This window comes from Bombus impatiens, unplaced genomic scaffold, assembly GCF_000188095.3.
Source record: "Bombus impatiens unplaced genomic scaffold, BIMP_2.2 scf_1100, whole genome shotgun sequence".
Lineage (NCBI taxonomy): Eukaryota > Metazoa > Arthropoda > Insecta > Hymenoptera > Apidae > Bombus > Bombus impatiens.
This window is the reverse complement of record NT_177519.1, coordinates 39,832-51,681: the sequence shown is the minus strand read 5'-3', so window position 1 is coordinate 51,681 and position 11,850 is coordinate 39,832. Positions and strand designations below refer to the sequence as shown.

Below are 11,850 nucleotides of genomic sequence, written 5' to 3'. Positions count from 1 at the left end.
GCGTCGACATAAAGCGCGCTTCTTCCTCCGGAGATCGCGATCAAAACCGTCGTAAGAGTAACTCCGCGAAACGATCTGCCAGCTATAAAGTACCAACTAGTCGGGACCATCGTCGGATCTGGGGTTAGGTTCCATGCTCCTGAAAAAGTTATTTAAAGGAATTGCTCGACTTTTATGCGAATCTCCCCACGGTTGTACAAACGACTCCCCGTTCCACTCGATGATGGTTGTTGTATCGCGTTCTCTTCTACGATACGACCCGACACAAGGAAGAAACGAGACAATTTATTTTCTAGAACCCTGGCATTTACCTGTTCCAGTGTGTGCTTTTCCTCTTACCTTGCTGTCGTAATTCAGAAATTCGTTGCGATTTATTGATAACTGTAGAAGTTTCTACAATCCGAAATTCAAAAAATTACGAGACATAGAAAACTCCTTTGGAGAAATTTTCGTTGAGACGTATTTGACTGATACTAAACGACTTTGGATTTTTACGCGAATTTAAGGTTTTATGGGCACAATTAAAAAAAAGAATAGAACATAGAGACTCGTTTTACCTATTACAAATTATAACTTTGTTCTTTAGTACTTTACTTCGGATATTTTGAAAACTTTTGTATATCATATATGTATCCTGTGCATCTTTGCATCTTTTTTCTCATAAATGCATAAAGAGGATAGACATTATATATTAATGAAAAATTATGGAAAAAGAATTACAGTTTAGGTCATATTTCGGAATGAATTTCACCTGGAAGAGTATAACGATTGCAATGTCCGAATTCGGTACCCTTTAAACGACGCATGGAACAAAAGAGAAATTTATTTCTCTGATTCATAACACGGACGTCCAGGGGGAAGCTGAAACTGTTCGCGATAAAGCGTAACGATCAGACGGGATAACGAGAAGAGAAAGGGAAGGCGAACGTCCCGAGGATATTTTTTCGAAGACACAATCTTAGTTCTTGGAACGATACGGCCTGTTCTTTGTCTGGATAAAGGAAACGGAGGATAAAAAGGAGGCGCTTTAAAGCTTGTTCCCGATGAGAATCATTCTCCAGACTGGCAGACACTACTTCGGCTACCAAGTACAAAAAACTCGCCGCGAACCATTTTTACCGGATATAAAATATAGCATGTAGTTGAAACGTGCACAGTCTTTCCCTTTGTGATCGAAAGTATAACTCGACGTGCAACTTAAGTTTGTTACCTTGTTGCCGATCGACGTCCATCTCACTCTCTCTCTCTGTCTCTCTCTCTCTCTCTCTCTCTCTCTCTCTTTCCATTTCGTTAGCCAGGTAGACAATTAATATTAAACATCTGAAAAATTCAATTCAAGAAATAACGATGGTATTTGTAAAATACAAAGTATTTTTTTTTTTTATAAAAAGTAAAACATCCTCGTATAGTCGACGGTTTAAGATTTTTCTATTCTATCTATCTACGTACATCGGCATGAAAGAGAATCAATTATTACGTCCGTTAGATTTATCCCAATTTTAGTGTGAAATTCATTGCACTTGAATAAAAAATATCGCCGTAATACGACGCCTATTTTCATTGAAATTTCAAGAACAGAATATAACAAAGCTGACTGTAGCACAGTATTTGAAGAAAAATACGTTGTCATCCCATAAATGGAAACGAATTTTTTCGCCTCTGACGCCACAATATTTCTCGTTTCAAGCGTGAATTCGCACTCGCGCGTTTCAAAACGGCCAACTCGTCTCGGAGGGAAACGGAAAGGGTGCTTTTTACTCGCTTCAGTCGTGCGTGGCGAAGCGTCGCGAAACGAACCTTTCCCTAATGCTCCAGAAATTTGTCCGGATTTAGCCTTGTACCACGGTCGTTTCGTTTTATTTCGCCTCGATTTCCAGAGCAAAGACACGCAAAGTGTCAAGAACACAGAACGTTCGCTGAAGCTAAATTATGAAAATTTTCGTCAAGTCGTCCCCGGGTCGCTGTTTAACGTTATTATATGCAGCCAGACGAGAGCAAACTTCGCCACTTGGATGATGCACGTAGCCAAGAACTACGGTTAATGCTGCACCAACCAGAATCTCGAGTGGCTCGGGTTACTTGAACTACCGTTTAACTTTCCACAAGAGGCGAATCACGCAACTGATTCGCGCCACATTTTCCTCTTTAACGTTGTTCGACCTTATGAAGATGCTTCTCGAACGCCAGCAAATACCAGCTAAGATAATTGATCGATTTAGTACGGTGTTTTGTTCGTACGCAATACATGCACTACTAGCTGACAAAAGCATTTGTACAATTACGACAGAAAATTTACGTTGGTAAAATTTGAAACCAATCTGAAAATGTATAGAAGAGTTACATAATACTTATTGCAAATACATATATTTGGTATAAAATTAGTATTATAGCCTGACTGTTTCATTGCTAACAATGACAATTGACTGTTTAAATAGCTATATGGCCTTTGTAAAGTGTATTAGTTGTAATTTGCAATTGATGCATAAAAATTTGTACAATCGTAAAGATCTCGCTTAAATCAACTAACTCAAGTATAAACCTTTGAAATGTTTCATAATCGCTTCAAAGCAAAAAATAACTTACAGTTACCGTCTTAGGATTCCATCGAACGTCTCTCGAGTAGAGTAAAATGCGTTCGATAAAGTGGTTCACGAAATAATGTCACGATCCGTCGTAATTGGACAATGAATAATTTAACGAACGTCGTTGTTCGTTAATCGTTGCGATATTTGTGTTGCGGAAACGAAGGAACGTAACGATTGATCGTGAATTCGAGGGTGAAAAATCAAAACGGGGAGAGCCGATAGCAACGTTAACGGCCACAACGGTTAATAAATCACTGAGTGGAGTGGGCCTCGTCAACATTAAATTGGTGCTAATTGGCCAGGCCGAGAATTTAGTTTAATTCGATTCAGCCAGGCCGGGCAAGTGGTCGACGTTTCAGCTATCCCCTAGGAGAACCGGGATTTCTAAACCGCTGCCTACCCGCAACTGTGTATTAAGCCACTGAATACTTCAGCGGCTATTATTCTATGTCGTGCTAGGGATACAGGCCCAATTAAATTCCATTAAGCGTTTTCCGGAACATTTGACGATTAATCTCACGATCCGGCTACTAACATCGATCGACCAGAATCGTGTACAGAGTCTGGCTATATAATCTGTGCAGGCTAAGAGAGGGGTAATTAAACATGGTGGTTGATGGTTTCGTGTTATAGGCACAGGGAATACGTGAACACGTATTGTGTTTTGGTTTAAAGAAAATTATCAAGATGTTCAATTAAAGAGATAGTTTAAATTAAAAAAAAAAGATAAGTTTCTACCACCGAGCAGAAATAAGGAAGAAAAATCCATAATTAGGATTAAAAAATTTGTGAAATTTTGTTTTCAATGTTGCTGGTATATTGTATCTGTGGCAGAAAGTTCTAAAAGATAAATATGACCAGATGAAAGCAAAATAGGAATAAATAATTATGTTTCGGTCTTAAGAAAAGTAAATGCTAATTCTCTCAAAGGCACTTACGTAGTTTTAGTGATCGTAACAGAAAGATAGTCCTAGTGTTAGTGCAATACATTCAAGATCAAGGGATCCATAAGATAGAGTATGTCACGCCTCGTTCCATTAGCTAATAACTCATCGTGAAAACTCGTCAACAGATCTGGTATTACCAGTAAACCGCGCATGTTTATGCATTTATTGGGAATTCGAAGGTATAAAAATCTACAAACAAGATTTACTTAACTTTCGTTTCATTTGATATATTTATGAAACTATGAATTTGCATAAACACGCACAAATCTAATTATCAATTAGTCTTTCAGTTGCATTTAAAAAAGTTATTCGAATAGAAAAATAAACCATAAAATAAGGATTATAAAGAGTAAAATAATCTATGATTTTAGGAATAAATAAAAAGTAAATAAAATCTACCAAAACAATCAACATGTTAAAATGCAAGATTTATTAAATGTAAAAACGTTATCGATCACTGGGGACGATCTTGTCAAGATAGAGTCGCGAACGTGTTAATATGTTTCATTTAGCCCTTGTAATAAACAGAAGCTAAAAAACTTGGAAAGGAATTGGAACATTTTTATCAGATGGTACACGTACTATGGAACATTTACTTTCTTGGAATTACAGTGGCTTTTATGCTCAAACAACGACAGAGAAAATAACCGCCAAGCTAGGTGGACGTATCGGGACCAGCTTACACGTATTACAACGAGAGCAACGCAGCTCGTCGCGTATCGAGCAAAACTTTCATGTTAGCGACGATCGATGGATTCGTCTGGCGACTCGCGAACACTTTTGCCTCGAAAACACGCGATGTAGCGGAAATTGAAAAAGTCCACGGCGATTAGCGTTCCTTCAGTTGCATTTTTCCGGCTTCTATCGACTATCATTTCTCGAATCAAGTAATGTTTCCTTTCGTCAAAAGTTTATTAAATCGTATTTTGAACGATTCACTAAAATGAAACTATTTATAGTAAACTACAATAAAAATAACTTTGCAGATTCAAAAGTATTTACTTTTTATTGTTTACTGTTGTGTCAGTTTGTTAATTTCAAATTACAGCATGTTCGATATCGATCGGTTATTCTCTGAAAATATCTACCTCCAATCGGCAAATTCACCGAACGTGCCGAAAGTAACTTCGACGAGGAAAAAGCTTTCATCGCAGAAATAGCCAGCAATTAACTTGGTGTTGTAAATATCGATCTTCGATCGATGGTGCTCTCATCTCGGATTTGTACGCAAGCTGTTTCAACGATGAGCATCGCGGGATCTGATTGCGGTATCGAAGATGACTTCCGGTTGAACGAAAACCTCGTCGAAGGGAAAGCTCTCCATTTTAATTCAGCTATTGAATCTTTTTTCAAGCGGTTTCGAAGCGCTCGCGGAAACTATGCAATTCGAATCGCGAATTTTTTCTATCAAAGATACTTTGAAGAAACCTCTTTCCATAAAATCGATATTCTTAATATTCTTAATATTCGCCAGAAGAAACAGCAATATGATGCTTTGATCTTACATATGAACGTGGAACGTTATGCATGTAACAAGCCTACATTTCTACTATACAGCTACTAGACTGGCGTTTCAATTGATTCTTTTTACGTTTCTAGATGGGTAGCCGGCGAGTGGAGCGTGTGCAGCGCCAGTTGCGGAGGCGGATCGAGGACCAGAACCATTTTCTGTACCGAGGAAAACGGCAATGAGACTACGAAGGTAAATAAGAACTGGGATAAAGATAATTTAAATACGCGGAATTCTTTTATATTAAATCCCCGGGGTTTTCGCTTGGATATCCCCCGTTTCTTTCCACGGGAAACACACTATGGCAAACGTTCTCCAGACTAACGTCAGAAGAAGCGAAACGGAACGAAAACGTCGCCAGGCGAAAGAAAGATCGATCAGATTTTATTTTCATTGTATTATACGTAACCGCGTAACCGGAATTCTATTCGGTTTCTCGGGAAAGTTGAACGTTTTCCGGGTTTAGTGGATTTATGTTTACGAAATATACTTCGCAAGTACGATCGGGGCCGTGCCAACGATAACGATAATCTAATCGAAATTTCGCTCCACTTTATCGTTGGAATTTGCCGTTGCTGTATCGACTCCTTTTACGGCTCGTAATTCCTCGTTTCGCGTCGATCTCGCTAATATAAATCTCAGGCTTGACATCCGAGACAAATGTAATTGATAATTTCATTCGTCTTTGAGATTTTACGACAGTGTTCGCAACACGATCTCTGCTAGAACTGTCACAGAGATACATGCCTATCCATCCATCCGTCTGTCCATTCTGGTGCCTATGACAACCTGGCAAAACCCACGAACCCTAACCTAGTTCGGTTCGTTTAAACTGCAAGGGCCGTTCGCGGTTCTCTGTCAACCACCGTAAAATCCTCTCATCCGAGGCTCGACAAGAGCAGCCGGGGAGCACACGTACACGTTGAAAATACGTATGGTTAGACACGACGTATCGTGCACCACGAGGATTTGCATCTTCTTCTATGCTGATCCCACCGTGTCATACCTGAGCAATAAGTAGATGATTCTCTTAGCGGTAATATGGAACATAATAGGTGCGATAAGAGCACGTAGAATATCCAATTATTCAGATAATATAGTTTGATAAACATTAGAATTACTGAAGAATCATGACGGTCGTGTCTTGTTATAATGTTAATGAAATTCCAAAGTGCTTTTTTTTTAACACACACGATACATTCATAAAAGATTTCTAGAAGCGTTTAAATACTTTCGTATTCGCGAGATATTGTATATTGCAAATCTACAAAGTTTCTATAACAAGTTACAAATTTTGTCCACAAAATAATTTCGTATCAAATATTTGATATAAAAGAATGTTGCCAGAAATATTATATCTTTTTTTACACATTGAATCGGATAAAAGATTTAAGTCATTATTGTTGCAGCTGCCTGACCACAAGTGTAGCAGCACGCACAAGCCCCGTAACCAAGAAACTTGCAATACCATCTCTTGTCCCATGTGGGAGACGAATAAATGGAGCGAGGTGAGTACAAGACAATCTCAGGTACCGGAACGGCGACCCTCGCGCGCGAACATGCCGTGAACATGCAAAACGAGCAGGAGGAGTGATATCGGTGCAGACAGACCAAAGTCATTCGCATGATGGTGGAATTTAGGGCTCGACGAGATGCCAAATAAAGCAGTATTTATTACCACCTAGTGTGACGGTCTTTCGACCTACAGGGGGTTGCGCCACAGCAGTATTTATTACCAACGTCAAGATGACTCCTCTACTAGAGAACGGTTTCTAAATCGGCCGAGTTATAAACTCATTTCTCATCTTTGTTTCCTATACAACGAACGATCTTTTTTCCTCTCCTTATCGGAATTCTAAATTGTTTCGCGCAAAACTCCGTTCTCGACGAAAGACGAGTTTGGAAACGTGTCAAGTAGCGAATTGATTAATTCTGCTTTGATGCGAGTGCAAAAATTTGATATACGAAAATTAATTATTATTTAATAGGAAAGTCCATTTTCTGCAAAATATAGTTTCGAATGAAAAAGATTTCTCTTTACACCATCGACTTGTTTTTGTATATAGAATTTGTATATAGAATGCGTCCTGTCACGCTATACATATCTATATTCAAAGATCATTCAAAGATCATTGTTACATCAGGAGCATAACAGGATTTTAATCGAAGCTATAAAACGCGTGCAATTTCGCGTCGAATAAACACGGGGGAATAATTTCTATCTGGCAGAGTTAACGTCGTTATGCGAGTTAGACGGACCTTTTGTCTCTTAAAAGGACGTTAACGGGCTTCGTGGATGAGGCAGACGAACGTGTAACCTTTCTCTATCTGGTTATATCTGTCTATTCGTATCAGGAAATCCGATTTCCTCCGGGAACAGTAAACAGGTCGGGCTGATTGTTGCAAAGGGAAATGAAACTCGTTCTGCAATTTGCTTTGTGCGAGCCAGATGTTTTGTTATCGCGTTTCACTGCGAGTTAACGTTAGCCCAAGCAGCCGCGGGAATGCAATTTTATCTTTCTTCCCTTTGATTGGTTCAAAATTTTGAACCATGTCAGTGGAATCTTTTAAACAAAAAAGAAACGTTTGCTATCCTTTATCCTTTATATAAGGAATACTTTGTACATATATGTAAGTACATATATGTAAGAACATATATGATGAACTTTTAAGATCGATTATACTGATATGAATCGTAATTATATGACTGTGTAAATACATTTAGTGTCGCTAAGGGAAATTTAACTGAGCCAAGAAAACCCTTTTACCAGTCGTATGTCTATTCTTAGCCATCAAAACCATTCTGATCGTATCCTGATCAATACAATATGCATATCTGAGTCGCACAATGCAGTCGCAAAAGATTAATCGAAACATCTATATGGAGGCTTTCGCAAACATCCGTGACACGACTTCTCTGGTGAAAAAATTGTAGCACTCAAACCGAAAACATCGTGGACGACAATAGCGAGAAAAGGCAACGCAACAAAATTAGCGGATTTTAGAACTTTCTCTTGTCCACCTAGAATGAATGACGAAATGAGCCACGAAACAGCTTCCTTCCTCCCAGTAATTTTATATCCGGTTCTGTCCTTCTGTGGTCGGAAAACACTTAATTTGCTCAAACATTTTTGCCTCTTTCCCCATTCCCTTTCTGTTCTAACGACATTAACGCCTCGGTAAGGCGTTTCGGCGTCACAGCCAGCCAAGTCCAAAGAACTTCTTGTCTGGTCTCGCGCGCGCCAGAAATTCGCTGAAATCGGATTTTCTCGAAACCGAAGGAACTCGACCGAGCATAACAGCTACCGTGGATCCACCAATAACCCACGGGAAAGGCGACAGGTTTGAACGCGTAGAAATGGAAGCAAACGAGGGTAAATTTTCACCTTCACGACGCAACCATTCGAAGCGTCTGAGCTTCCCTTCGCGAGAAATGCGTAGTCTGGTTGCACTTACTTCGTCCTCCGTCCCTTCTTCCAAGTGTATCTACACGAATTTCTCCCTTTACCTCGCGATTCACCCTCTTTCCTGTCGTATCCACCTCCCTGATGCTCTTTCGGCACTCTTTGAGGATGTTCCAGACCGCATCATCCACCGACATCAAACAGAACGATTTAGTCGTCAAATAACCTTCTTCTTGTCCCCTCGATTCGCTCCTCTCTGGGTTATCTGCAGCCCCACTTCGCTCACACTCGCGTATCGCCCTTTCGAGTATTCGAGCAAAAAGACGGACACGCCTTTTTCCTACGATGCTCGTGGCTGGTCCGTGTCGTAAGAACAAAAAATGCGTAGTCGTGGAGTACCGTTTCGAGATCCAATAGAAAAACGAAGGGATGAAACATGAATATAGGAGGCAAAAAATAAGGGCGAAGAAGAGGGTAGAAAGTGTTTTCAATAAAATGAAATGCTCTATCTGTTGCGATCGCGGGAAACGAAACGAAACACGATATAAATGAAACACACAGGGATTCCGCGTGTGCATCCCTGAAAAAATATTTCAAGTCATACCGTGAGCTACGAGTAATTCAATTTCACTACGTACCTCTATATACCATGTCGGAGAACATGGAATTTTAATAAAAGTAAATACAAAAGGGAACAACTGTACGAGAAACAAAAAAGAAAAAAGAAGAAATATTCGGCAGCGATTTTGCGGAACATTTAACGAGACATTTCACATGGGTTGAAAGGCAAGAAGCCAGAAACGAGCAGAAGACAAACGGAGGGGAAGAAAAAAAATAGCGGCGCGATAAGAGGTTCGAGAGGAGAGGTTCGTGGGAAAGGCGCGTGAAGAAGAGGGTAAGAGGGTGCATTCTCGTGGAAAATGCCTCGCGTTGCTCCGCGAATTCATCGCTGCCGATTGCATTCGTGGTGGACTCATACGTGCACGTACTGTGTCACACGCATACGATGACACGCCTATACATGCATACAAGCGCAAGTACAAATCGATTCGAGACACAGCATCAAGAGGCTCGCCGCCAAGTGCGTCGCCGTTGCAGCTTTGCTGCAAAGCATGCACCACGGGTCCATGACTTTGCTAGAAGGTTTCCGCGGAATTCGTACGCGCTTACCGCGTAATAAATGCGATTCAGATACAGAGAGTATACATTGTAGGAGGTTCGAACGACGACCCAGTGGCGCCTAAGGGAGTTTCAGGACTCGTTTTGGCACGATACTCGATGACCGACTCTCTTCCCTCCCATTCCTATCATGCTGTACCCTGTTCTATAGTCACAACCATTTCTTGCGTTGGTCGAACAACTGTGTGTCCTGAAAAGCGCGATATCTGCTGGAAGCATTCCAGGCATTTGGTTTCGAGGACATCCGATTTCATGCGTTTATGGAAATTTAAGTCCCGCTTTCCCGACCTCTTGGATTTCATTCCGATTTCTGTTTCAGCTCGATGCATTGAAAACTTTTCCTACATTGTCGCTGTTATATACGAGCATACGATAATTGTGAAACTTGGAATTCAACTTCGTAGCTCGTCTAGCAATTTCCCTAGTTGGCTACGATCGCCATGGAGATCGTCGTTCCATATCTAGAGAAATGTGCAGCGAATTAACACAAGCCGATGCCATTTATCGTTAGTAAAGCCCAGATGTTCGTGCATTTAAAATTTTTAAGGGAAAACCGCGGAATATAGTTATGTTGTAGTACAGAGAAACACGCAAGTATAGCACTCAAAATATAGCGCTCGTTATGATATTTAGTAAGTGAAACAGATTTCTGAGCAGGTGTTCATGCATAAATATCCGCAGTCCATTTACCAAGCACAACTTTCAATCACAATTACAACTCCTCTGTTTTTGATAGGACAACCTGGTTAGAGAGAAATATCATTGGAAATGTGAACGGTATAAGATCGTTCCGGTGGAGAAGAAATTAAAGTAACTTCGCTATGTAACTTCACGCGGGAGACCGTTTCGTTTATATTCAGAAACAAACTGGAAATGCTGAAGAAAGTTCTGGGAACAATAAAATTTTACAACATCGTATCTCAGACTGCCAGGCGCGAAACAAGGGAAGCAACCGTTCTCGAATGGAACGGCCTGAGCAGAAAAGTGACTCACTTCGCGTGCTCCCAGTGTTGGCTGATGCAACCTCGAGCAGCAAGAATAAAACTGCAATAAGAGGTGCAAAGAGACGCAACAATAAGGGACAACTTGTACGAGAGAAGGTCGCGTTGCCTGCTTTCTGTTCTCTATCTTTCTCTATTTCCTCTCCTTGCTCGCAGAGAACGAGCAAAACTTTTCATCTGGTACACGCGAAGTGGGAAAAATCAACGGAATTCCCAGCGGAATCCGCCAAGCGAAGTTATGCTTTATTCATGAGGGCTGCTAAATGCACTCGCGCATCCCAGATACGTATTTATTACTGTTACTCCTCGATACGTAAAAAGCACGTCGGTATTTCGCGAATCGTGCGGACTCATAATGGCGGCGGGTGGTGACAACGAAACGTTTTCACTTCGGAATATTTCAAGATCCGCGTCTCCTATAGAAATGAAGGAGCGCAATGGGAACGGCACAAAGGAAGGAAAAAATTCTCGGCTGCAAATTGAAAGTTAAATTTCGTTTCCTCTCCTCGTTTCTTCAACTCGGAGATTACCGATTCGTGTCTCTTCTAGTCCCTATCCTTCGTCAATAGAGCACATATATATTCACGTATATGAAAATAACAATGAGAAGAACGTTTTTATATACATTTTTATGGATTTTTTGATTTCTAACACTCTTTTATCACCCTATTATCGAAAATTAAAACAACATGTTAGGTACGAAGATGTAATCGTTATGTGAAGTTTTGTAGAATCCAAAGATACAATTGTTAGGACAAACGATATTTTAATACCTTCGATAGAGTAATATTATTATTAATGAGCAATATTTAACAATTTTGAAGAGAATGAAGACATTGGCAACTAACTACTATTTGAAAACAACTTCTCTGTGAAAAATAGAAAATATAATTTGTCGCGTTCTTCCCCTGTAATTTCATATAAAAGCGCTGTTAATTTAATACCTACTCGTTCCCAAAGTGACGAATGTGAATGGAAATTTACGACGCTCAGAAGATGATGGAGGATTTGCCGATTTATTCGAAGACCACGATGCTTTCCGAAAAATTCTTTCGGCAGGGAGAAAGCGGTATTAAAGCATTCTGCGCATTGATCTTCGCGATGAAATCGTTGAGTGAATGTGGGACTGGTTTATTACGCACAATACAGTTCACGAGGGCGAAGAATCTAGTCACGTAGGTACATGACGAAAGGGATCCATATGATTTATGACTCTTCGTTCTT

General features: G+C 40.2%; 1 protein-coding gene across 1 annotated transcript in view; it reads left to right on the top strand.

Moving 5' to 3' along the window:
- LOC100745833 (protein madd-4) overlaps positions 1–11,850 on the top strand; it is a 109,407-nt gene that overhangs the window by 82,878 nt on the left and 14,679 nt on the right. The window contains exons 7-8 of the mRNA XM_012391667.3: positions 5,132–5,234; positions 6,452–6,550. Coding sequence (XP_012247090.1) covers positions 5,132–5,234; positions 6,452–6,550 — 202 coding nt within the window. The remainder of the gene's footprint in view (positions 1–5,131; positions 5,235–6,451; positions 6,551–11,850) is intronic.